This window comes from Pelodiscus sinensis, chromosome 22 (assembly GCF_052426305.1).
Source record: "Pelodiscus sinensis isolate ZL-2025 chromosome 22, ASM5242630v1, whole genome shotgun sequence".
NCBI lineage: Eukaryota > Metazoa > Chordata > Testudines > Trionychidae > Pelodiscus > Pelodiscus sinensis.
The window spans coordinates 2,634,357-2,659,903 of NC_143073.1; the positions used below are offsets into that span (position 1 = coordinate 2,634,357).

Sequence of the window (25,547 nt, forward strand, 5' to 3'; positions counted from 1 at the left end):
CAAAGTATCTCAGGCCAGTCGGCCGGAGCCTCCGCTCGCACGTCAGTCTCCCTGCAGCCCGCTGAGTCCTGCCTGCTCTGCCTTCAGCCCCCCCAAAACAGCCCCCATCTCCCAGCAGGGCCTCCAATACCCCCAGCAACAGCCCCTCCCCCGGCCATTGTCTTCTCCCCACGTAACAGGGTCGCCTGGGCCCCTCTTCTCTGCCCCCCCCCCGCCCAGTGTTCTCCCCTCCCCGCCACCACCTGGGCCAGTCGCTGGCATCTCCCTTCTGCCGCCCCTTGTCTGTCATCTGGCCAGAACCATCCGTGTCCTCTGAGCAGGGCCGAGGGCACCAGGGTACCGGACACCTCGGCTCCAGTTCTGGGCTGTTCCCTGCAACAACAAACTCCCCCCCCCCTTCGTCACATTGAACCAGTAACATCTGGGCCCTGAGTGCCCCCCTGTGGGGCAGATGGCCACCCTGTCCCTAGGGTTCCCCTGTCAGGTCATGGACTGGCACAAGGGCACCCCCAGGGCCGTGGGGCTGCTGTGTCTGTCTAGCTGCCTCTTCGGCGGCTCCTGTGGCTCCAGCCCCAGCCACACACTCGCAAGGGTGCCCAGGCCTTCCGGAGGGTCCTGGCAGCTAACTCCCTGGGCCCCCTCCCCTTGGCAGAAGCTGGTGGGGGCAGAGTCCCACCTGGTTCCCTGTAGCTGGTTGGGCCGATCAAGGTTTGGACAGACGCCTGTCAGGGATGGTCCAGAGGGTGCTTGGTCTGGACCGGACTCGGCATCTCAAGGTCCCTTCTGGTTCTCTCCTATTCTGAAGCCCCGGCTCAGGGCGGAGAGGGGTGAGGGGTTACTGAGCTTCCCGTGTGCAGGAGGCTGGGCCAGCAGGACTCCCCCCGCCCTGGCTGGAGGGACAGAAAACCCAACACCCCCGAGTGGGGCCAGAGCAGATGCACGGTGGAGCTGCGTTCCCTGCCTGCGGCACCCCCAGGGTCAGCCTGCTGTCGCAGATAGGACGGACCCAGGAAGATCGAGGGCTCCGGGCAGAAACTGCTTGTGGGAACAGCGGGATTACTCCCCAAGGAGCGGGAGACGTGCCTGCCACGCTGCCCCTCGTGGGCTGGGGAAGTCACCAGCAGGGCCCGTCCTGGCGAGAGCGGCTGATGGATCTGGTGAAAGGGGCCGGTGGGAGCTGCTCGGTGCGGGACGCTGGGGTCCAAGGGGTTTCTCGGTCCTCCCCCTTGCAGGCAGTAGAGAGGCACCAGCGGGGAACTAGCTAGGGAGGGAGAACATAAGAGCAGCCAGCCCAGCGTCCTGTCTGCCCACAGTGGCCAATGCCAGGTGCCCCAGAGGGTGGGGACACAACAGGTAATCCTCACATGATCCCTCCCTTGTCACCCACCTCCGGAGAAACCGAGGCAAGGGGCACCATTGGTTACTAGCCATTGATGGACCTAACCTCCATGAATCTATCTAGCTCTTTTTTTGAACCCTGTGAAAGTCTTAGCCTTCACCACATCCTCCGGCGAGGAGTTCCACAGGTTGATTGTGCCCCGAGTGAAAAAAACCTTCCTTGTTTGTTTTAAACTGGCTGCCTGTTCATTTCATTTGCTGACCCCTAGTTCTTGTGTGATGGGAATAAATAAATAACTTTTCTTTATTCCCTTTTTCCACACCAGCCATGATTTTATAGACCTCTGTCCTATCCCCCTTCGTCTCCTCTTTTCTATGCCGAGAAGTCCCAGTCTCTCTAATCTCTCTTCATAGGGGACCCGTTCCAAACCCCTCAGCATTTTGGCTGCCCTCCTCTGAACCTTTTCCAAGGAGCAAAGATCCAGGGCATGGTGGTGGCGGGGGCTGTGTCAGGGTCTGTGCAGCAGGGCCAGCCGGAGAGGCCGGGGGGTTGCCGGTGAGCCCAGAGCAGCAGCAGGCAGGGAGCCTCCGGGGCTGCAAGCTGAACTGAGGGGAGCAGCAGGGCTGAGTCACCAACCTTGTGGGCCCCTTCTCGGGTTGGGTTTGCCTGTCGCTGAGCCAAGCCGCTGCCTGGGGCCCACACACTGGCTCTCGGCCTCCCTCCGGACCTGGAGCTGCGCAGGAAGTGGAAGCCGAGGCATCTCTCCCCCTCCGCCTCCCTGCCCCTGGCTGCACCCGCTATCTGCCCCGCCCTTGGCAGGGAGCCAGCCCGCACGGTGCCAACGTGCCTGGGCTGTGCATGTGCCCACTAGGGGCCGCCACCACCCCTCGCACATGGGCTTGTGCGCACACGCCAGCTGCGGCATTCCTGGCCTGCCAGGAGCGCCGGGGAATGCGAGCTGAGCTGAGCCGGGCCCTGCAAGACTGCCCTGACCCCGGGCCGCTTCCTCCCTAGATGCCAGGGCAGCCCCGGCTCCGCGGAACCAGCCATGAGGGAGGTAGCCAGGGCAGAGGCCCCCGTCCCAGCTGGGAGCAGCAGAGGTGCAGCAGCAGAGTTCCCCTGCTGGGAAATCCCTGGGCTGCTTAGCCAGGGCCAGGCTCTGGGCTGGGGTTAGGCCAGGGCTGCCCCAGCTGTCTGTTCCCCCGGGCCGGGCTGTGAATGTCCCATGCAGCCCGTTGGGAATCCCGTTTCTCTCCTCCTTGCCCCTCCGCTTAGCCAACCCTCCTCTCGCCTACGTCGGCCTCCGGGTGGGGGTGCCCAGAGGTAGCTGCCCTGCAGTGAGGGGCAAGGGGGCTGCAGGAACAGAGTGGTGGCGTGGCTGGCGGGGCTAGGGATGGGGCAAGCAGGGCTACCGGCCGTGTCTGCGTCAGCCCCAGCGCTGCTGCTGCCACGGGCTGAATGTGGCACCCTGTGTGTGGCTGCCAGGCTGGGCAGCAGGAGGGCGCCCCCTGCTGGCTGCACCAGTCACTGCCACACTGCAGAGGATGTAGACACAAAGGCTGTGTCTAGACTCGCCAGGTTTTCCGGAAAAGCAGCTGCTTTTCTGGAAAAACTTGCCAGCTGTCTACACTGGCCGCTTGAATTTCCACAAAAGCACGGACGTCCTACTGTCTGAAATCAGGGCTTCTTGCGGAAATGCTATGCTGCTCCCGTTCGGGCAAAAGTCCCTCTTGCGCAAAGGGCCAGTGTAGACAGCTCAGATTTGTTTTGCGCAAAAAAGCCCCGATGGCGAAAATGGCGATTGGGACTTTTTTGTGCAAAAGCGCGGCTAGATTGGCACAGACGCTTTTCTGCAAAACGTGCTTTTGTCCGTGCCAATCTAGACGCTCTTTTCCGCAAATGCTTGTAACGGAAAACTTTTCTGTAAAAAGCATTTCCGGAAAATCATGCCAGTCTGGACGTAGCCAAAGCGCAGACGCTGGGGTGGGCCAGGCCTGGCTCAGGGGAGTGGGCAGGGTGAATGGGCCTTGAAATCAGGCTGGTGCCTCAGAGGCCAGGCCTCACGTCCCCAATGGACTGCCTGAGTCGCCTCCTCGGACCCCAGGGTGCTGCCAGGCTCATGGCCCCCTCCTGTCCTTGTGCCGCCCTGCACGAGGCCGAAACCTGCTGCTCCTCAGCCTCACAGCCCCTGGTGTCCTTCACTCCCGGGGGGCTGGCAGGTGAGGCTGCCCTGTGGAACCGCCCGAGGCTGCAAGGAGCCGAGGGGAGGCCGGGAGCTTGCCGGCCTGGCCATGCCCAGCTCCGCTCTGGGGCTGTGAACCCCTCAGCTAGAAGCAGCCCGGCCGAGCGGTGAACGCCAGGGTGACAAGCTGGGTTCTGCGGGGACAGGCTCTCCGGCTTGCGCTGCTCGGCCACAGCGGAGGCAGGTGCGGGGCCCGGAGGAGAGCTCTGCCCTCGCTGGCCCTCCTCGTCTCCGCGATGCTCAGGCCACACGGCACAGCAGCCCCGCAGGCGGCCAGAGCAGAGCCAGCCCAGGAGGGAGCCGGGAGGCCAGAGGGGAGGCTGGTACCAGACCAGTGTGGAGGAGCCGGGTCCAGAGCAAGTTTCCCTCCCTTCCCAGGAGCGATCCGCCCAGCTGAGAGCAGAGCCCACAGGTGGGTTTGTGCCCCTGCTGGTGCACGTGCCCCGGCGCACGGGACAAAATTCGTTCCGCACCCGGGTGGAAAAGGGGGGGCACGACGGTGCGAGGGGAGGCCTGGTGCCAGCCGGCGCGGCGCTATCCGAGACGGCCCCGGGCCGGGAGGGGGGGCGGCCCAGCCCTGGCTGCCGCGCTCCGGAGCGCTGGCCGGGGCTAGGCACTAGCCAGGAGGGGCGCGGCGCGCCAGGGGTTAACCCGCCCCCCACCCTGCCCCTCTCCGCCATGGCAGCCGCCCCAGCCGGCCGGGCTCGGCCCCCTTTCATCACTTCCGCCCCCAGCCCCGAGCTGCAGCAGGCGCCGGGGCTGCGGCTGCACCTGGGGGCCGCGATGGGGCCGTGACAGCGGCGGGCCCGGCGAGGGGGCAGCGCGCAGAGGGCCCGGCGGGCGCCCGCAGCGGCCAGCACGGAGCGCTGGGGGCCGCTCGCGCAGGTACCGGGGGCGCAGGGCGGGGCAGCGGCTCCCCGCGTGCGGGGGGGGGATGCCCGGGAGGGTTGTTGGGGTGTCTCCCCTTCCGCCCCGGCTGGGGGCCCGCGCCCCCCCCCCCCCGCCCCGCGCTGGAGCGGGATCCGCTGTCGTGTCAGCCGGGCTGGGAGCGCATCCCCCGCCCCGCCCGGTGCTGCAGGGCCCGCGCCGCATCCCTGCCCGGGCCGGGGAGGCTGCGGATCCGCCCGCGGAAAGGCCCGGCCCGGCCCCGCTTCACCCCCGTTCCGCCAGCCCCCCGGGACCGCCCCCCCCGGTAGCAGCGGCTGTGCCCGTGGCGGGGGTTCGCCCCCCCCCCCCGTGTCCCAGCCCCGCCGGGTGGCTCGGGGTGCCTTGGAACTAATGGCCAGGCCGGCTGGGGGGTCCCGTCGGGCCCCGCTGGCTCCTGGAAGGCAGCCCCCCCAGGCCCATTCCTGCCAGCTCCCCGGGGCCGATCCCCAGGCTCTGCCAGGGCCCGAGGCTGCCCCACTGTGTCCGCAGCCCCCTGGGAATGGGCCTAGCACGTTTACTCTCCCCCTGCCATTGCAGGCCCAAAGGGGAGCCGTGGGGCCGCCCAGCGTGGTACCCGGGCCCCACAGAGCGGTGCAGGCAGAGGGGGCCAGGCCCTGCCTGGGGCGGGCTGTCCTAGCTCTGGGGTTACAGGCCCCTGGGGAGGGTGGGGGGAGCAGGGAGGTGACCCCGCTCCTCTGCCAGGGAACCCAGGTGTCCGGTTCCTGCCCAGGCCTGGGTCGCTGGGTGTCCCTGCCCCTGGCCCACAGCGCTCTGCTCGGGGCAGCCTGTCCAGGAGCATTCCCTGGGGTGGGCGTGGGGCCGGAGGGGGTGACCCCCCTCCCCACCCCCATTGCTGGGCTCCTTGTGCATCCCCCAGTTCCGTGTGGACTCTGCACCTCACGGCTCCGGCCCATCCCCCTCCCGCTTCCTGTGGTTGCGTGTCTGTTCTCAGGTCCTGGCCTGGCGGCAGATGCTGCTGAAGCTGGTGTCAGGGCCTGGCTCCGTGGCCTGCCCCTCGTGGCCACATGCGGGGGCCGCCAGGGCACTGGGATCTCCGCCTGGCCGTGCCGCGGCCTTCCCCCGCCGTTCGGGCTCTTGCCTCGGTGGCCCCGTCCTGCACTGGACTGGCACTGCTGGAGGCCCACGGCCGGGCGCTCCGGGCACCGTCCAGGAGTGGGGCTCTGTGTGGGGAAGTCTCCACCCTGGGCCGGGAGCAGCGTCTGCCCAGCTGGGTGAGAGGCGCTTTCCCCATGGCATGGAGACATTGGCCGAGATGGGAACTGCGCCCAGGGCTCCTGACCAGCGCCGAAGCCCCCGGCCTCGGTTTCCCCTCTGGAAGCCAGGGCGATGGCAGAGCAGGGCGTGCCAGCAGCGTCCTATCACTGTCAGTGGCTCGGTCTGACATACCCACGTGACTCTTATCTGCCTGCAGCCGCTCCCGGGCGCCTAGGACACCATGCAAGAGAGCAGGGCAGGGCCTTGGGCTGAACCCAGGGCTCCGGGGGCAGCCTCTGGTGCCCGCCCATCCCCGGGCTGGGTGCTGTGTGTGAGCTGAATGCCTCGGGCTCCCGGAGCAGCCTGGCTCGGAGACACCTCACTGCGGAGCGGGCCAGGCATATCCCTGGGCAGGCGCTCCGGGCACCCTGGCCCTGCTGCCCACGCTGGACAGGAACCAGCCGCGCTGCTGTGCCAGTTCCCTGGCGCCCCCCGGCTGATCCTTCTGAGGAGACTCCTGTCACCCGCAGGGCCGGCCCCGAGCTCCCTGCCTCCTTTGGGGGCTTGTCACCTGGCTCCCGGGGCGCTTGGCAGGGCCAGGCCTGGGCACAAGGGCTAGTGGCTCTAGGCCCTGCCCAGAACGGCTCTGGACCACGTGTCCCGCCTGCTCCCAGCCTGGAGCAGGCCGGCTACAAGCAGCTGCCCTGGAACCAATGGCCGGAGCTTGGGCGGTTCCTCAGGCCTCCAGTCTGCAGTCCGAGCACCCGGGCCCAGGGACCGGGCTGCTCCGAGGGTCTCACACACTGGCCTGGCCCAGTCCGAGCCATTGGGGTCTCAGTGTGGGGAGAGGCCCGGAGACGGGAGTGCATCTAGGTACTGTCAGAGCAAATACTGGGTGTGGGGGGGCTGAGAGGTGTGACGGGGGCTGGGGGGGAGCCCAGGGCTGGCCTGGCACAGCACCGCGGAGCTCAGGCTGGGCTTGTGCTGCTCCTGGCTCTGGCCAGTTTGACCTGATCAGTCCCCCCCAATTGGCGCCCCACTCCCAGGAGCCAAGGGGAGGGGCTCTGGCTGCCCTGACCTGTTGCTCTCTCCCTTCCCCTCCGAGCAGGGTCTCCCATGGGCCTGACTAGCCGGGCGTGGATGTCATGGAGCTGTGTGCAAAGAAGCTCCCCCCAGGTAAGGGGTGCTCTGGCCCTGGGCGGGGGCCATGGACTAGGGCACAGCCCCCCCAGGGGATGGGAGCGGGCACGCAGAGGCAGTGCCAAGGCTGGGGTGTCGTTTCGGGCAGTGCCGGGGGGTGGGCTGTACCTTGCCCTGGGCCTGCGGTTCAGGGCTCCGGTGTGAGCTGGGGGAATGCTTGTGCATGGCTTGGGGTGCAATCTCCGGGGGGGCCGAGTTCCTGGGCTCCTGCAGCACTGCCCTGAAACCACATCTGGACTGAGGGGCTTCTGGAGCAGGGGTTATACTTGAGGGATGATGGCAGAATTGGGGGGCAGCAGGTTGTGAGTGGGGAGCCTGACAGAGCTGGGAGGGTTCAGGTTGGTACTGGGGGGGCTGGTGGAGCTCAGGGTGCAGTTTGGGATGGGGGCTGCAGATCAGGATTGGGGGTACTGGCAGAGCTTGGGGTTCGGGTCGGGATGGGGGGCTGGCTGGCTGGAGCTGGGGGTGTGGGTGGGGGGCTGGGAGCGGGGGGTGGAAGGGGGGGGGGCTGGGGGTGGGGGTGGAGCTGGGGGGGGGGCTGGCGGAGCGGGGGGTGCGGGCGGGGGGTGCGGGTGGGGGGGCTGGCGGGCGGGGGGTGGAAGTTGGGATGGGGGGCTGGCGGAGCTGGGGGTGGAAGTTGGGATGGGGGGGCTGGCGGAGCGGGGGGTGCGGGTCGGGATGGGGGGGGGGGGCTGGCGGAGCGGGGGGGGCTGGGGGGCGGAGCGGGGGGTGCGGGTCGGGATGGGGGGGCTGGCGGAGCGGGGGGTGCTGGGTCGGGGGGGGGCTGGGGGGGGGGGGCTGGGGGGATGGGGGGCTGGGGGCGGGGGGTGGGGTCGGGATGGGGGGGCTGGCGGAGCGGGGGGCTGGCGGAGCGGGGGGTGGGGTCGGGATGGGGGGGCTGGCGGAGCGGGGGGTGCGGGTCGGGATGGGGGGGCTGGCGGAGCTGGGGGGCTGGAAGTTCGGGATGGGGGGGCTGGCGGAGCGGGGGGGGGGTGGAAGTTGGGATGGGGGGGGGCTGGCGGAGCGGGGGGTGGGGTTGGGATGGGGGGCTGGTGGAGCTGGGGGTGGGGTCGGGATGGGGGGGCTGGCGGAGCGGGGGGTGCGGGTCGGGATGGGGGGGCTGGCGGAGCGGGGGGGCTGGCGGAGCGGGGGGTGCGGGTCGGGATGGGGGGGCTGGCGGAGCGGGGGGTGCGGGTCGGGATGGGGGGGCTGGCGGAGCGGGGGGTGGAAGTTGGGATGGGGGGCTGGGCGGAGCTGGGGGTGGAAGTTGGGATGGGGGGGCTGGTGGAGCTGGGGGTGGAAGTTGGGATGGGGGGCTGGCGGAGCGGGGGTGGATGGGGGGGGGGCTGGCGGAGCGGGGGGTGCGGGTCGGGATGGGGGGGCTGGCGGAGCGGGGGGGGGCGGGCGGAGGGGGGGTGCGGGTGGGGGGGCTGGGGGCGGGGGCTGGCGGAGCGGGGGGGGCCTTAGGGACGCTTCGGTCTCTCCTTTCGGCCCCCCCAATCCGGCGGCCGGGCACGTGTCCGCTCGGGCGGGGGGGTCGGGGAGGGCTCAGTGCGGCGGTTGCCCCGGCAACGCCGGCCCGGCCCTATTGGCCGGCGCGTGGCGGTGGGCGGTGCCCGGACAGGCCCCTCCCCGGGGGGCGGGGCTCCGTGACCGGCCCCGGGGAGATGCTGGAGAAACGACCGGGGCCCAGGCAGAGCCGCGCGCCGTGGGGGGCAGGTGCCCAGAGAGGGGCCGGGGGGTGAGAGTTGGGTGCCCGGGGGGGGGCGAGCTGGGGGGGTCGGGTGCCCGGGGGGGGGGCGAGCTGGGGGGTCGGGTGCCCGGGGGGGGGGCGGTGGGGGGGGTCGGGTGCCCGGGGGGGGGGGAACTGGGGGGGGTCGGGTGCCCGGGGGGGGGGGGCGAGCTGGGGGGTCGGGTGCCCGGGGGGGGGGGTGAGCTGGGGGGTCGGGTGCCCGGGGGGGGGCGAGCTGGGGGGGTCGGGTGCCCGGGGGGGCGAGCTGGGGGGGTCGGGTGCCCGGGGGGCGAGCTGAGGGTTGGGTGCCCGGGGGGCGAGCTGGGGGGGTGAGAGTTGGGGGGGGGGTGGGGGGGGGGCGAGCTGGGGGGTCGGGTGCCCGGGGGGGGGGCTGAGCTGGGGGCTCGGGTGCCCGGGGGGGGCGAGCTGGGGGGTCGGGTGCCCGGGGGGGGCGAGCTGGGGGGTCGGGTGCCCGGGGGGCGAGCTGGGGGGTCGGGTGCCCGGGGGGGGCGAGCTGGGGGGTCGGGTGCCCGGGGGGGGGCGAGCTGGGGGTGCTGTAGCTCCACGCACAGTGGGGCCAGGAGGAGCTGAGGGCTTGGCCCGTGAGGGGGGGCGCCTTGCCCCAGGGGTTGCCCGAGCTCTGCATGACCTTGCAGGGCTCGGCCGGGCTCCTGGGAAGCGGGGTGGGAGGGGGGGCTGGTTAATGGGGCTGGCTCCTAGCACAGCCCCATGGGACAGGCACAGGGCACAGTGAAAGCCTCCCCCCCCAGCTCCTTCCTCCTCTTGGACTCCAGGGCTGTCCCCTGCCCCCCGCCCCAGGCTGGCCTAGCAGGGCTGCGGGTGGGGGGAGCGGGCCGATGCCCCGGGGCGCTGCGGGCTGACCGGGCGTGTGCTCTGTTGCAGAGGAAGAAAGGCGGGTGAGGGCCAACGCCCGGGAGTACAACGAGAAGTTCCAGTACGCGGTGAGTGCGTGGGGGGGAGTGCGGCGAGCGCCCCCACGTGGCAGGGCCCGGCCAGTCTGGGCAGGGGCAGAGCCAGGGCATGACTTACGGGGTGAGGCCTAGACCTTGTCTCTGGCACCCGGCAGAGGGACCTGCCCCAGAGGTTTCTCCCCACCCTTCCCAGACCGCCCCCCAATTCTGCTCTCCTCTCCTGCTGGGGGGGCAGCGTAGGACGGTGGACGGTGGTTGTGTTGGCAGAGTTGCTGCAGTGGGCCGGGGGGGGAAGGGGGAGGCTCTGGGTTGCGGGTCTCCCTCCTTGCTGGGCCCCTCCGGGACAGGGCGGGGAGGGGAGGTGGGAGCTAAAAATGGGGTTTTATCCATGAGAAAGTTCTGTGAGTGTCTATTAATAACGCTGGGAGGGCCCAGCTGTGCAGGGTTCGGGTGGCCTGCCCCCGCAGCCTCCTCCCTGCCTCTCCCTCTGGGCCCTGCCCCCCGGGGACCCCGGAGCATGTGTGTGTGGCTAACGAACCAGCATCTTCCTCTGGCAGGGCGATGGGGGCAGCCCGCCTCGGCCTCCCTCCCTTTTTTGCGGTGGGAGGGGGCAGGGAAAGGTTATTTTTAGCTGCCCTCTCCCCCTCCGTTCTCATGCTATTCCCGGAGAGGAGGCCTGGTCTGGGGGTGTCCTGCCTGGCGAGCCACTGGGGGCAGGGGCAGGCCAGAGGTGCCCCATGGAGAGGGGCAAAGAGAGGCGAGGGGGGACCGGATGTGCCCTGGGTCACACTGTGGGTCGGCACTGGGCACAGAACCCAGCAGTCTGGGCAGCCCCTTCCAACAGCCCCTTCCTCTCTGAGCCCTGGGGCCGGGGGAACCTGGGGGAGCTGAAGGGGGCTGGGGGTCACTGAGGGTCTCCCCTAACCCTGCCCTGTCTCTTTCCAGAGTAACTGTATCAAGACCTCCAAGTACAATATCGTCACCTTCCTGCCCGTCAACCTCTTCGAGCAGTTCCAGGAAGTGGCCAACACCTATTTTCTCTTTCTCCTCATCCTGCAGGTGTGGGGGCAGGGGGCTGTGGGGCACGGCCCCTCCTTCCCTGGGTCCCCCGGTGGCTGGTCATGGGGGGTCCCACAGCGAGGGGAGGAGATGGGCCGCACGTGGATCCGTGCCCAGTGCTGTCGTGGGGGGGTCCCCACCGGGAGGGGAGGAGATGGGCCCCCACGTGGATCCGTGCCCAGTGCTGTCGTGGGGGGGTCCCCACCGGGAGGGGAGGAGATGGGCCCCCACGTGGATCCGTGCCCAGTGCTGTCGTGGGGGGGTCCCCACCGGGAGGGGAGGAGATGGGCCCCCGTGTGGATCCCTGCCTGGGGGCCGCCTGCGTGCAACATCCCCCCCTCCGCAGGAGCCCTTGGAGGTCCCCAGGACAGTGATGACGGGGGCCCTCCGAGTGTAACCCCACCCCTCTCTCAGCTGATCCCCCAGATCTCCTCGCTCTCCTGGTTCACCACCATCGTGCCTTTGGTGCTCGTCTTAACCATCACGGCTGTCAAAGATGCCACTGACGACTACGTGAGTGTCCCTGCCGCGCCCGGGGCAGTCCCGTCCTGCGCGGAGGGGGCCCCCGGGATTGCCTGACCCTGGTCTCCCCTTCCCCCTCCAGTTCCGCCATAAGAGTGACAACCAGGTGAACAACCGCCAATCTCAGGTGCTGATCAACGGCCGGTGAGTGTCCTGGGGCCACGGGGGCGTGGCGCAGGCTCCCCAGCTGGAGATGGGCTCCGTGTGCTGTCTGCCCCCCCCGCCTCCCACATCCAGCACTGAAGTCCCATGGGGGAGGGGCCAGGGCAGGCTGCCCCCGTAGAAGGGTGGGGGGGGGGGCGTTCAGGGCCTCTGGGAAGGAAAAAGCCTTGGTGCAAGGGAGCGGGGGGAGGGGTTGTCCCTGGGCTGGTGCCAGCCAGGTCCCATGGGGGGGCCCCTCCTCCCTGCCCCCCTAACTCTGCTCCTTGCCCCCCAGCCTCCAGCAGGAGCAGTGGATGAATGTGCGCGTCGGAGACATCATCAAGCTGGAGAACAACCAGTTTGTGGCAGTGAGTCCGGCGCCGCGGCCTGGGGGGAGCCCGTGGGGGGCAGAGTCTCCCCCTCCCCCTGCTCCTGGGGGCTGAGGGTCCTAGCCCCATTGCAGCCCGGGGGACTGGCCCAGGCGCTGTGGGGAGCCGCACGGGCCACGCCAGGCCTCCCACTGCACATCTGTTTGCTGCGGCCGGGGGAGGCGAGGGGGGATGGTGGGGGGATGGGCTCGGGCCCTGGGGGAGCTCAGCCCGGCCACTCCTGTCCCCCACAGGCTGACCTCCTGCTCCTCTGCAGCAGTGAACCCCACGGACTGTGCTACATCGAGACGGCCGAGCTGGATGGGTGAGTGACCACGGCCCCGGAGTCGGCCGGGGCGCCCAGCGCGGGTCTGCCCGCCGGGGCAGAGCCCCCTCCGCAGGCCGGGGGTCCCACCAGGCGCTGGCGTCAGACCCGCAGGAGGGGTGCTAGGCCCCAAGGGCCGGGTGGGGCGGGGGGGCGCTTGCTTGGCCCTGGAGCCAGGGGGCGTCTGGGGCTCCCCCCAGAGTGGAGGTGAAGCCGTCGGCCGGCTGGCCCCAGGCCTGCGGCTCAGCCAGGGGGAGGCAGCCTGCTCCGCTGGCAGCCCTGGACACGAGCCAGCCCCCCCGGGCAGGCAGTGGGGCCGGGGTGCCCGTTCCCACGCTGCCTCTCCCCCCAGAGAGACCAACATGAAGGTGCGCCAGGCCATCCCGGTCACCTCGCAGCTGGGCGACATCCGCAAGCTGGCGCGCTTCGATGGTGAGTGCCGGGCCGGGGCCCCTGCGCCTCGGACGTGGGTCCTACGGTCTCACGGCGTTCCCCCCGCTCCCCTCCCCCCGCCCCGTGTGTCTTCACCCCCCCCGGCTGCCCTGTGTGCCCCCCACTCCCCTCCCCCCGCCTCGTGTGTCTTCACCCCCCGGCCGCCCTGTGTGCCCCCCCACTCCCCTCCCCCCGCCTCGTGTGTCTTCACCCCCCCCCCGGCCGCCCTGTGTGCCCCCCCACTCCCCTCCCCCCGCCCTGTGTGTCTTCACCCCCCCCCGGCCGCCCTGTGTGCCCCCCACTCCCCTCCCCCCGCCCCGTGTGTCTTCACCCCCCCCCCCGGCTGCCCTGTGTGCCCCCCACTCCCCTCCCCCCGCCTCGTGTGTCTTCACCCCCCCGGCCGCCCTGTGTGCCCCCCCACTCCCCTCCCCCCGCCTCGTGTGTCTTCCCCCCCCCCGGCCGCCCTGTGTGCCCCCCCACTCCCCTCCCCCCGCCTCGTGTGTCTTCACCCCCCCGGCCGCCCTGTGTGCCCCCCCACTCCCCTCCCCCCGCCTCGTGTGTCTTCACCCCCCCCCGGCCGCCCTGTGTGCCCCCCCACTCCCCTCCCCCCGCCTCGTGTGTCTTCCCCCCCCCGGCCGCCCTGTGTGCCCCCCACTCCCCTCCCCCCGCCCTGTGTGTCTTCACCCCCCCCCGGCCGCCCTGTGTGCCCCCCACTCCCCCTCCCCCCGCCCCGTGTGTCTTCACCCCCCCCCGCTGCCCTGTGTGCCCCCCCACTCCCCTCCCCCCGCCTCGTGTGTCTTCACCCCCCCCCGGCTGCCCTGTGTGCCCCCCCACTCCCCTCCCCCCGCCCTGTGTGTCTTCACCCCCCGGCCGCCCTGTGTGCCCCCCACTCCCCTCCCTGTGTGTCTTCACCCCCCGGCCGCCCTGTGTGCCCCCCACTCCCCTCCCCCCGCCTCGTGTGTCTTCACCCCCCCCGGCCGCCCTGTGTGCCCCCCCACTCCCCTCCCCCCGCCCTGTGTGTCTTCACCCCCCCCCGGCCGCCCTGTGTGCCCCCCACTCCCCTCCCCCCGCCCCGTGTGTCTTCACCCCCCGGCTGCCCTGTGTGCCCCCCACTCCCCTCCCCCCGCCTCGTGTGTCTTCACCCCCCGGCCACCCTGTGTGCCCCCCACTCCCCTCCCCCCGCCTCGTGTGTCTTCACCCCCCCCCCGGCTGCCCTGTGTGCCCCCCCACTCCCCTCCCCCCGCCTCGTGTGTCTTCACCCCCCCCCGGCTGCCCTGTGTGCCCCCCCACTCCCCTCCCCCGCCCTGTGTGTCTTCACCCCCCCCCGGCCGCCCTGTGTGCCCCCCACTCCCCTCCCTGTGTGTCTTCACCCCCCCGGCCGCCCTGTGTGCCCCCCACTCCCCTCCCCCCGCCTCGTGTGTCTTCACCCCCCCGGCCGCCCTGTGTGCCCCCCACTCCCCTCCCCCCCGCCCTGTGTGTCTTCACCCCCCCCCGGCCGCCCTGTGTGCCCCCCACTCCCCTCCCCCCGCCCCGTGTGTCTTCACCCCCCCCCCGGCTGCCCTGTGTGCCCCCCCACTCCCCTCCCCCGCCCTGTGTGTCTTCACCCCCCCGGCCGCCCTGTGTGCCCCCCACTCCCCTCCCTGTGTGTCTTCACCCCCCCGGCCGCCCTGTGTGCCCCCCACTCCCCTCCCCCCGCCTCGTGTGTCTTCACCCCCCCCGGCCGCCCTGTGTGCCCCCCACTCCCCTCCCCCCGCCCTGTGTGTCTTCACCCCCCCGGCCGCCCTGTGTGCCCCCCACTCCCCTCCCCCCGCCCCGTGTGTCTTCACCCCCCCCCCGGCTGCCCTGTGTGCCCCCCACTCCCCTCCCCCCGCCTCGTGTGTCTTCACCCCCCGGCCACCCTGTGTGCCCCCCCACTCCCCTCCCCCCGCCTCGTGTGTCTTCACCCCCCCCCGGCCGCCCTGTGTGCCCCCCCACTCCCCTCCCCCCGCCCTGTGTGTCTTCACCCCCCCCAGCCGCCCTGTGTGCCCCCCACTCCCCTCCCCCCGCCCCGTGTGTCTTCACCCCCCCCCCCCCGGCTGCCCTGTGTGCCCCCCACTCCCCTCCCCCCGCCTCGTGTGTCTTCACCCCCCCGGCCGCCCTGTGTGCCCCCCACTCCCCTCCCCCCGCCTCGTGTGTCTTCACCCCCCCCCGGCCGCCCTGTGTGCCCCCCCACTCCCCTCCCCCCGCCCTGTGTGTCTTCACCCCCCCCGGCCGCCCCGTGTGTCTTCCCTCCCCCCGCCCCGTGTGTCTTCCCTCCCCCCGCCCCGTGTATCTTCCCCCCCCGGCTGCCCTGTGTGCCCCCCACTCCCCTCCCCCGCCCCGTGTGTCTTCACCCCCCCCCCCCCCGGCTGCCCTGTGTCTCCCTCCCACCGTGTTCCCCAGCCCCTCGGCCGCCCCGTGTGTCTTCACCCCCCCCCCCCCCCCCGGCAGCCCCGTGTCTCCCTCCCACAGCATGTCCCCCCGGCCCATCAGCCGCCCTGTGTGTCTTTCCCTCCCCCCTCGGCCAGCCCGTGTGTCTTTCCCCTCCCCCGCAGCGTGTCCTTCGGCTGCCCCATGTGCCTCTCTCCCCCACCTTTTGTCCCCCAGCCCTGCCTGCCACCTCGGGCAATTTAAAACGCCCGGGGGTCCCCACCACCGACCAGAAGCACAGCAGGGCTGCAGCAGCTTCCTTCCTGCTCGCTCTGGGGGTGCTGCCAGAGGGGAGTGCCCCCATGAGTGCTGTTCCATCCCCTCCCCGGACCCCGTCCGGCACCCCCACCCCTCCCCGGCCTGCAACCCCACCCCTCCCGCAGCGTCCATCCCGCACCCCCACCCCTCCTGTGTCCTGCATCCCACACCCCCACCTCTTCCTGCACCGTGTCCTATGGGAGGGGGGGCTCTCCGTCCAGCACGGCCCCCGCCGGCGCCCCCTGCTGGCGTGTGGCTGGGGCTGAGGCTGCTGGCTCCCCCCCAGGTGAGGTGGTCTGCGAGCCCCCCAACAACAAGCTGGACAAGTTCAGCGGGACCCTGTACTGGAAGGAGAACAAATACCCGCTGAGCAACCAGAACATGCTGCTGCGGGGCTGTGTGCTGCGCAACTCCGAGTGGTGCTTCGGCCTCGTCGTCTTCGCAGGTGGGGCCCGGGCGGCGCAGCCAGGGCAGGGAGGGGAGGGGCGGGGTGGGGCCGGGAGGGGCGGGGCGGGGCCCGGGAGGGGCGGGGCGGGGCGGGGCCAGAGAGGCTCCCGGTGACGTGTCCCCCCCCCCCCCCCCCCCAGGTCCCGACACCAAGCTGATGCAGAACAGCGGGCGGACCAAGTTCAAGAGGACGAGCATCGACCGGCTGATGAACACGCTGGTGCTCTGGGTGCGTGAGAGCCTGGGCCCCCCCAGCTCCAGCCCTGCCCCGCCTTCCTGCCATGGCTCCCCGCCCTCCCGCAGCTGGGCTCCCGGTGCTCAGGGCAGGGGCTGCCCTCTAGTGGTGCCGAGGCGCCAGGACACGGCCTTCCGGGAAGCTTTGAACCCCGGGATGGGGTAAAGAGCCTCGGCCATGTGGCGCGGCCCCGTTTAACACCCCCCCCCCCCCCCGGTGTGTGGCCGGCCCTGATCCTGGGCTGGGCGTGTTGCCCCCCCACAGTGTGGCATCATCCCTGCCCCCCTCCATGTGCAGCTGGCCCCATTCCCCCTCCCCCCTAGGGTGCAGCTGGCCCGATGAGGGTGGGGGAGCAGCGCCAGGCTCCCCGTGGGCTCTGACCCCTCCCTCCGGCAGATCTTCGGGTTCCTGGTGTGCATGGGCGTCATCCTGGCCATCGGCAACGGGATCTGGGAGTACGAGGTGGGCGCCTGCTTCCAGATGTACCTGCCCTGGGACGTGGCGGTGGACAGCGCCTTCTTCTCCGGCTTCCTCTCCTTCTGGTCCTACATCATCATCCTCAACACCGTGGTGCCCATCTCGCTCTACGTCAGGTAGGGCAGAGCCGGGGGGCCGGGGAGGGGCCTGCTTGGGGGGGTGCTGGGCTGTGTGTGTGCACGTGGGGGGATGCTGGGTTGGGGCACCAGAATGGGGTGCTGGGCTGAGGGAGGGGTTCTGGGTTGGGGGGGCCAGGGCTGGGGTTCTGGGCTGGGGGGGTGCTTGGGAAGCGGGTGCCCAGTTATGGGGCTGGGCTGTGGGTGGGTCCTGGAGGGATGCTGGGAAGGGGGTGCAAAACTGTGGGGGGGGGAGTGCTGGGAAGGAGTACCAGGCAGTGAGGGGTGCCGGGCTGTGGGGGGTGTCGGGAAGGGGGGGTGCCGGGCTGTGGGGGGTGTCGGGAAGGGGGGGTGCCGGGCTGTGGGGGGTGTCGGGAAGGGGGGGTGCCGGGCTGTGGGGGGTGCCGGGCCGTGGGGGGTGTTGGGAAGGGGTGCCGGGCCGTGGGGGGTGTTGGGAAGGGGTGCCGGGCTGTGGGGGGTGTCGGGAAGGGGGGGTGCCGGGCTAGGGGGGGTGTCGGGAAGGGGGGGTGCCGGGCCGTGGGTATGCGGGAAGGGGGGGTGCCGGGCTAGGGGGGGTGTCGGGAAGGGGGGGTGCCGGGCCGTGGGTATGCGGGAAGGGGGTGTAGCTGCTGCCCACAGCGGAGGAAGAGGTCCGTCTCCTGGGCATCGAGTGGCCGGTGCCGTCCTGCTGGTCCCTCCAGGCCTGGCTGCCCCCGGCTCTGACCCTGCTGCATGTGCCCATCGCGCCCTGCCCCTGCCCCTGCCCCTGCCCCTGCCCCTCCGGTCTCTGCCCCACCCCCGCCCCCCTTCTCTCTCTCTTTTAATTTCTCTCTCTTTTCGTTCCCCAGCATGGTTCTGTCCCCTTAGCCCCGAGGTAAGAACGGGCCCCGCCCTGCCCCGCCCCGCCCCACCCCGGGCCTGGCCTGGCCCCTTCATCGCCTGCTGGGGCCAGGATATTGGGCCGGCCCGAGCGCTGAGCCTGGCGCAGGATTCCTGGGGCTCAGCTGATGCAGCCCTGCTCCCCCCTGCACCCCCTTCCTCTGTCCCCCATGGGTTCCTGCGGCCGGGGGCCTCAGTGGAGAGGAACGCGGGGGCAGAGCCCAGTGCGGGAGAGGTAGGGTGGCCCAGGAGGCCGGGCACGGGGCCGGGAGCCAGGACTCTGGGTTCTATGACACCGAGGGGAGGGGAGGGGCCCTGGTGTGTTAGGAGGAGATGGGCCAGGAGCCGTATTACCTGTACGCCGGGTGCTTATGCAGCCTTCCGGGAGAGGGTCAGGTGCTGGCCAGCTGATTAGCAGAGCACCCACAGCCAGTGGTGCACATCCACCCTTCCACGGTGCACAGAAGAGCATTTATTCTGCACCGGGATAGAAAACATTCGAGGGAATATTGTTCCGTCCCTGCTCCGGAGAGAGGGGGCCTGGTGGTTAGCAAAGGGGCTGGGAGCCAGGACGCCTGGGTTCTGTCTGTGCATTGATGTGGGGAGCGGGAGGGGCTGGTGAGTCACAATGGGGCGGGGGGGACTGGAAGTCAGGACTCCAGACTCTGGTTCTGGGAGAAGAGTGGGGTCTCGTGGGTCAGAGCTGGGGCCAGGACTCCCCGGCTCTCTCCGGGGTCTGGGAAGGGAGTAGGGCCTAGCAGTCAGAGCCGGGGGGGCTGGGGCCAGGACTCCCCGGCTCTCTCCGGGGTCTGGGAAGGGAGTAGGGCCTAGCAGTCAGAGCCGGGGGGTTGGGGCCAGGACTCCCCGGCTCTCTCCGGGCTCTGGGAAGGGAGTAGGGCCTAGCAGTCAGAGCTGGGGGGGGCGGGGCCAGGACTCCCCGGCTCTCTCCGGGCTCTGGGAAGGGAGTAGGGCCTAGCAGTCAGAGCCGGGGGGCTGGGGCCAGGACTCCCCGGCTCTCTCTGGGGTCTGGGAAGGGAGTAGGGCCTAGCAGTCAGAGCTGGGGGGGCGGGGGCCAGGACTCCCCGGCTCTCTCCGGGCTCTGGGAAGGGAGTAGGGCCTAGCAGTCAGAGCCGGGGGGTTGGGGCCAGGACTCCCCGGCTCTCTCCGGGCTCTGGGAAGGGAGTAGGGCCTAGCAGTCAGAGCCAGGGGCGGGGGCCAGGACTCCCCGGCGCTCTCTGGGCTCTGGGAAGGGAGTAGGGCCTAACAGTCAGAGCCGGGGGGTTGGGGCCAGGACTCCCCGGCTCTCTCCGGGCTCTGGGAAGGGAGTAGGGTCTAGCAGTCAGAGCCGGGGCGGGGGCCAGGACTCCCCGGCTCTCTCTGGGCTCTGGGAAGGGAGTAGGGCCTAGCAGTCAGAGCTGGGGGGGCGGGGGCCAGGACTCCCCGGCTCTCTCCGGGCTCTGGGAAGGGAGTAGGGCCTAGCAGTCAGAGCCGGGGGGGCTGGGGCCAGGACTCCCCGGCTCTCTCCGGGCTCTGGGAAGGGAGTAGGGCCTAGCAGTCAGAGCCGGGGGGCTGAGGCCAGGACTCCCCGGCTCTCTCCGGGCTCTGGGAAGGGAGTAGGGCCTAGCAGTCAGAGCCGGGGGGGCTGGGGCCAGGACTCCCTGGCTCTCTCCGGGCTCTGGGAAGGGAGTAGGGCCTAGCAGTCAGAGCGGGGGGCTGGTTCCAGGACTCCAGGGTCCCATCCCAGCTCTGCCCAGGCTGTGGGCGAGCGCAGGGCTGCCGTGGTGCGTGGCCGGCGGCCCAGGGCTCCGGGGGGACGCTGCCCGTGCAGCGCGCTGACCCGTGTCCCCCGCGCAGCGTGGAGGTGATCCGCCTCGGCCACAGCTACTTCATCAACTGGGACAAGAAGATGTACTGCGCGCAGCGGCAGACGCCGGCCGAGGCCCGCACCACCACGCTGAACGAGGAGCTGGGCCAGGTGGAGTACATCTTCTCCGACAAGACCGGCACCCTCACCCAGAACATCATGGTCTTCTGCAAGTGCTCCATCAGCGGGCACAGCTACGGTGAGCGGGCGGCGGGGGCCCGGGCCCTCTGCTCCTGGGCAGTGGGCGGCTGCCGGGCGCGATGGGGCAGGGGGTGCCAGGTGCGAGGTGCAGGGTCCCAAGCGTGAGGCCCTGGGCACGTCAGGGTGGAGGTGCCGGGCGCGGGGTCCTGAGCGTGTCCGGGTGGGGGGGTCCCAGGTGTGTTGGGATGGGGGGGGGCTGGGTGCGGGGTCCAGGTGTGTTGGGATGGGGGGGCCGGGTGCAGGGTCCCAGGCGCATCAGGGATGGGGGGGCCGGGTGGGGGGTCCCAGGCGTGTTGGGATGGGGGGACCGGGTGCGGGGTCCCAGGTGCATGTTGGGATGGGGGGACCGGGTGCGGGGTCCCAGGTGTGTTGGGATGGGGGGACCGGGTGCGGGGTCCCAGGTGTGTTGGGATGGGGGGCTGGGTGCGGGGTCCTGAGCGTGTTGGGATGGGGGGGCCGGGTGGGGGGGTCCCAGGCGTGTTGGGATGGGGGTGGGGGGGTCCCAGGCGTGTTGGGATGGGGGGACCGGGTGCGGGGTCCCAGGCGTGTTGGGATGGGGGGACCGGGTGCGGGGTCCCAGGTGTGTTGGGATGGGGGGACCGGGTGCGGGGTCCCAGGCACAGGGTGTTGGGAGGGTGTCCGGGTGGGGGGGTCCCAGGTGTGTTGGGGTGGGGGGTGCTGGGTGCGGGGTCCCAGCGTGTTGGGATGGGGGGGCAGGGTGGGGGGTCCCAGGCGTGTTGGGATGGGGGGACCGGGTGGGGGGGTCCCAGGCGTGTTGGGATGGGGGGACCGGGTGGGGGGTCCCAGGCGTGTTGGGATGGGGGGACCGGGTGCGGGGTCCCAGGTGTGTTGGGATGGGGGGGCCGGGTGCAGGGTCCCAGGCGCATCAGGGTGGGGGTGCCTGATGCAAGGTCCCATGCATGACAGAGTGCAAGGTCCCAGGTGCGTTGGGGTGGGGGTCCCAGGCACGGGGTCTTGAGCGTGTCCGGGTGGAGGGTCCTAGGTGTGTTGGGGTGGGGGGTGCTGGGTGCAGGGTCCCAGGCACGGGGTCTTGAGCGTGTCCGGGTGGAGGGTCCTAGGTGTGTTGGGGTGGGGGATGCTGGGTGCGGGGTCCCAGGCACAGGGTGTTGAGCGTGTTTGGGTGCGGGGTCCCAGGTGCATTGGGGTGGGGGGTGCTAGGTGCGGGGTCCCAGGGGTGGGCGTGCCTGGCGCGAGGTCCCATGCATGCCAGGGTGGGGGGTGCCAGGTGCTGGGTCGACGGGTGGCTGTCGGGCACGGGGTCCCAGCCAGGGCTGGGCAGAGGCTGGCGGCAGAGAGCTCGTGGGCGGCAGGGAGGCCGGCAGGGCCTGGCCTGGCTCCCGGCGCCCTGCCCCATGCGGCGCTGGCTGGGCCCTGCGTTACCCCTGTGCTCTGTGTGCAGGTGACGTGCTGGACGTGCTGGGGCACAAGGCGGAGCTGGGAGAGGTAGGAGCCGCTCTGGGGGGGCTGCTTGCCTGGCGGGGTGCCCACCCGTGGCGGGGCCGGGGCCAGGGCCCGTCCGGGGGTAACTCTCTCGCCCTCCCTAGAGGACGGAGCCGGTCGACTTCTCCTTCAACCCGCTGGCCGACCCGCGGTTCCGGTTCTGGGACCCCAGCCTGCTGCAGGCCGTGCGGCTGGGCGACCCGCACGTCCACGAGTTCTTCCGCCTGCTCTCACTCTGCCACACCGTCATGTCTGAGGAGAAGAGCGAAGGTGGGGGGGCGTGCTGGGGGCTCCAGCTCAGAGAGGGGGAGGGGGTCTTGGGGCATCTTCCTGTGGGGGAGGGGGCTTGGGCGGTTTCCCGTGGGGCGGTTCCAGGGGGCAGGGGTGTGCTTGGGCCCTCTCCCCTGTGGTGGGGCTGTCGGCCCTTGGGGTGCGTGGGGGCTCGGCCCTTCCCGCCCAGGGCCCAGCGTGACCGGCCCCTCCCACCGTGCCCTAGGGGAGCTGTACTACAAGGCGCAGTCCCCGGACGAGGGGGCGCTGGTCACGGCTGCCAGGAACTTCGGCTTCGTCTTCCGCTCGCGCACCCCCAAGACCATCACGGTGCAGGAGCTGGGCCGGGCCGTCACCTACCAGCTGCTGGCCATCCTGGACTTCAACAACGTCCGCAAGCGCATGTCCGTCATCGGTGAGCGGGGGGGCAGGGCCGCGGGGGCTCACCAGCCGCGCCTGGGGGTTCCGGAGGGGATGTTCTGCTCCGTGGCGTGCGCAGGCCTGAGGCTGCTGGATGGGCCTTGTGGTCCCGCTGCCCCCTGCTTGTGGGGCTTGGGGAGGGCAGGTCAGGATCACCTGTCTCTGACCCCCCCCCCCACCCCGGAGATTCTCCCTTCGCGGCTCTGGGTGGGGGCCTGGCCTTTGCAGCCTGCCCCGTGTCGGCTTGGCTGGCCCAGGGGCTGCGCCCCTTGGCTGCTCTGTCCCCGCGTGGCCCAGCAGTGCCTTGCTTCCCCAGTGCGGAGCCCCGAGGGCCGGATCCGTCTGTACTGCAAAGGAGCCGACACCATCCTGCTGGAGCGACTGCACCCCGCCCACCCCGAGCTGCTGAATGTCACCACCGACCATCTGAATGTGAGTGGGGCCCCTGGGTGCTGCGCTGTGGGGCCACGGGGCCCTCGGGGCTGGGGGGGGCCCAGCGTGACGCTTGTAAGCAGCACACGGGATCTTGGGGGAGAGGCAGCGCGCCGCGTGTATTGCGAATACGGCAGAAAGCCAGGAGCACCTGCTTCAGAAAGACACGTCCCCCCAAGTCTTGTCTTTGCTGAAACTCACCAGTCTGCTGCTCACAGTAACTTACTGGCTGTCCCGGCTCACAGGTGGTGGCTGCACTTGGCCCCTCGGCTCCAGGGCGGCCGCCCCTTCTCGGGGAGCCCCCTCCAGCCCAGCGCCTGTGAGACGGCCCTTTCTCAGGGAGCCACTCCAGTGCGGCGACCCTCTCTGGGGGGCCCCTCTCCCCGGGGGTCCGCCCCTCAACTTCTGGGACGGTGCCTCTCGGCCTTAACCCGCCTGCCTCCGCCATGAGCCCCTTCGGGGGGTCCCCTCCCTCTGGCCCCTGGGGACTAGCGCCCCCCTGTTCCCCAGCCCAGAGCGACTCCGGCCAGCACAGAACAGGGGGTCTATGGAGCTTTGGGCGCAGCAACGGATCCGTCAGGCCAGTCGGCCGGGGCCTCCGCCCGCACGTCAGCCTCCCTGCAGCCGGCTGAGTCCTGCCTGCTCCGCCCTCAGCCCCCGTCTCCCAGCAGAGCCCCCAGTACCCCCAGCCACAGCCCCTCCCCCGGCCATTGTCTTCTCCCTGGGAAACAGGGTCGCCTGGGCCCCTCTTCTCCGCCCCCCTCCCCGCCCAGTGTTCTCCCCCCTCTCTGCAGCCCCTTGTCTGTCTCTGGCCAGAACCCGCCGTGTCTTCTCAGTGGGGCCGGGGACACCAGGGCACCAAACGCCGCTGTTCTCTGAAACAACAAACTCCCCCCCCCCGTCACATTAAACCGGTAACTTCCGGGCCCTGCGTGCCCCCCTCTGAGCCCCCCGAACTCCCCACTTCCTCACACTGGCCAAGGAAGTTCAGTGTGGGGGGAGGAGTGGGGGCTTCTCTTGGGCCGGACCGATGCTCCGATGCTGACGAGACCCGGAGATTCATGCAAGACGCTCCATCTTTTAGAGGACGTCTCCCCCATTCGGGTCTGTGCATTTTGCTTCGTCAGCCCTAAATCGATCCCCGTTTTAACTTCTGTTTTCTTGGAAGTCATTTCTTGCCATCTGACATCGGTATGTCTGTCTCCTTCCTAGGGTTGCCAGATGATGTAACCAAAAATACCAAACACTCCCCATCCCCCCCCCAAAAACAAACACCAGGGGGGGAAAATTCTGTTGAGGGGGGAAAAAAAAGGGGGAGACCAAAGTTGTTGGGCAAAAAAACCAAACAAACCAGCATGGCCCCTTTAAGAAATGCTTTTGAGGCTTTTTGGCCCTAACAGGCTGCTGCCATCTTGTTCCTGCTCTGGGCCAGCAGCTGGTATTTTCGCCGCCTGTCCGGGGAAAGGAGGTGTCAATACTGGTCACCTGGCAACCCTAGTCCCTCCCAGTGTTGATTTCAAGGCCATCTTGTTTGTAACAGCACATGCTGCCAGTTTTCTTCCTTGCCCAGTACTGCCCAGACTGGCTTTTCACCCTGGTGTGCCTGCAGAATTAAACGCTGCCCTCTATCAAGGAAGTCTTCATCCTCTCTGATGGAACGTAGGGTCAATACTTGGGTCTCCAATCCTCTCATTTTTTCTTCCAAAATGGTGACCAGCTAGCACTTAGTGCAGATGAAATCCCCTTTTTCTTCCGGGAGGAAGACAAACATGGCACATGCTGTGCAGGTAACAACAGCCGAGCTATCCCCGTCCATCCCTGCCTTCCTTTGGAGAGATTCCTCAGTTGTTCGTCAGTGCCTCCCTGAAGGGCAGGAGAGCAGTGAAAAGGTGTTAAAGAACGGCGAGTGTATCTCACCCCCTTCCCCACTCCCTCTCCAAACTCCCTGCTCACTGACTCACTCCTTTATAAAGCCCTGGACTGCCTGATAGCCCCTCCCCTTGATTAAGGCTCAACCAATGAGCAGAGGCTTCTAGATTTCAAACCCTGATTAGAAGCTCACACCTTCTCCCTGCCAGTCACAGCACACGCTCCATGGGCCGGGGGGGAATGTCCTGCATATGTCCATATGTCCTGCATTGGTCTGCTTTGTATTGGGCCCAATGTATGGTACCTGGACGCCTCTGAGTCTTCCAGCCCCCTCCCTTCTTCCACTGTCTGGGATTAAAACTGCTGGGCCTCCAAGTCGTTCTCTCTCCAAACACTCACGTTCCACGTTCCTTCACTCCCCCTCCCCAGGAACTACACAAGCAGTTCACACCCGGGAAAAGGGAGACAGTGGTTCACACACGATATCCACCGATTTCAGTACCAAGCTTCTATTAGTACAAACTTTGAATTCGTTCCTCCTTGTTTCTGTATAACACAATCCATATTCCAACTACTCCTGAGATCAGCGGGTCCTGACTCACAAGGGTCCTGCTGATCTTCCGTCGGGACGTCCGATACAGACACAAGGGCGCGGTCTTGCGCCAGAGATATGCAAATGAGGTTAAGTGTGGAATATCGCCGTGCCTCATTTGCATAATGAATGAGCCGCCATTTTTGCAGAAGAGGCTCTTGCGCTAGGAGCGTCTACACAGCCCCTTCTTGCGCAAGAAAAGCCCTCTTGCGCAACGCCGTCATGCCTGGAAATACTCAGCGTGGCGGCATTGCCTACGAGGGCTTTTCTTGCGCAAGAAGGGGCCGTGCAGACAGCTCCTGGCGCAAGAGCCTCTTCCGCAAAATGGCGGTTCATTGGATATGCAAATGAGGCGGGGCGATATTCCACGCTTAGCCTCATTTGCATACTTCCGGCGCAAGACCGCGCCAGTGTAGACATAGCCAAGCAGTTTGCCTGCCGTGTCTTTACGAAGGGCCTAGAAGACTGTTGCTCCCCCAGAGAAGGGGGCTGGCGGAGCTGGGGTCGTTTGTTCATTCTCATGCTGCTCGTTAAGCACCTTACAAAACTCGGGGGTCTGCACCCGGGCAGCTTTGGGTCCTCGGTGCTGCCATGGGGCGTGTGGCCCTGGATCATCGCCCGGGGCTGGCTGGGGGGCGCCCGTTCGGCTTGGGAGCTGACGTGCCCCTGCCCCACAGGAATACGCCGGCGACGGGCTGCGGACGCTGGTGCTGGCCTATAAGGACCTGGAGGAAGGCTACTATGAGGGCTGGGCTGAGCAGCTGCTGCGAGCCAGCGTGGCCCCCGAGGGCCGGGAGGACCGGCTGGCCCGCCTGTACGAGGAAGTGGAGCAGGACATGATGGTAGGTGGGCTGGAGGCGTGGGGGGGGGGCCGGTTGTGGGGCGAGGGGGTGCCCCGGAGTCACCGCCGTGTCTCCTCTCTCTGCCCAGCTGCTGGGGGCCACGGCCATCGAGGACAAACTGCAGCAGGGTGTCCCTGAAACCATCGCGCTCCTCACACTGGCCAACATCAAGATCTGGGTGCTGACCGGGGACAAGCAAGGTGAGGCCGGGCAGAGGGGAGCCGGTCTGGGGGGCCCTGCCCGGGTCTCCAATCGCCGGGCTCAGGCCAAACCGCCAGCCCCTCCGACCCCGGGGCGGGACC

At 69.6% G+C, this 25,547-nt stretch overlaps 1 protein-coding gene across 6 annotated transcripts in view; it reads left to right on the plus strand.

The window, feature by feature from the left end:
- Positions 1-4,331: 4,331 nt before the first annotated feature.
- Positions 4,332-25,547, plus strand: part of ATP8B2 (ATPase phospholipid transporting 8B2) — a 29,947-nt gene continuing 8,731 nt past the window's right edge. For 4 of the 6 annotated variants that reach the window (XM_089772569.1, XM_089772571.1, XM_089772570.1 and 1 more), the window contains exons 1-18: positions 8,576-8,642; positions 9,559-9,617; positions 10,533-10,646; positions 11,061-11,159; positions 11,251-11,312; positions 11,605-11,677; positions 11,932-12,002; positions 12,355-12,434; positions 15,427-15,585; positions 15,728-15,816; positions 16,219-16,415; positions 19,149-19,357; positions 20,780-20,823; positions 20,925-21,090; positions 21,317-21,505; positions 21,827-21,942; positions 25,081-25,245; positions 25,334-25,445. In XM_089772569.1, coding sequence (XP_089628695.1) covers positions 8,591-8,642; positions 9,559-9,617; positions 10,533-10,646; positions 11,061-11,159; positions 11,251-11,312; positions 11,605-11,677; positions 11,932-12,002; positions 12,355-12,434; positions 15,427-15,585; positions 15,728-15,816; positions 16,219-16,415; positions 19,149-19,357; positions 20,780-20,823; positions 20,925-21,090; positions 21,317-21,505; positions 21,827-21,942; positions 25,081-25,245; positions 25,334-25,445 — 2,056 coding nt within the window. In that variant the 5' untranslated portion in view covers positions 8,576-8,590. Of the gene's footprint in view, positions 4,467-6,831; positions 6,900-8,575; positions 8,643-9,558; positions 9,618-10,532; positions 10,647-11,060; positions 11,160-11,250; positions 11,313-11,604; positions 11,678-11,931; positions 12,003-12,354; positions 12,435-15,426; positions 15,586-15,727; positions 15,817-16,218; positions 16,416-19,148; positions 19,358-20,779; positions 20,824-20,924; positions 21,091-21,316; positions 21,506-21,826; positions 21,943-25,080; positions 25,246-25,333; positions 25,446-25,547 lie in introns of those variants that run through there. The other 2 variants (XM_089772572.1, XM_089772574.1) reach the window with 2 other exon arrangements.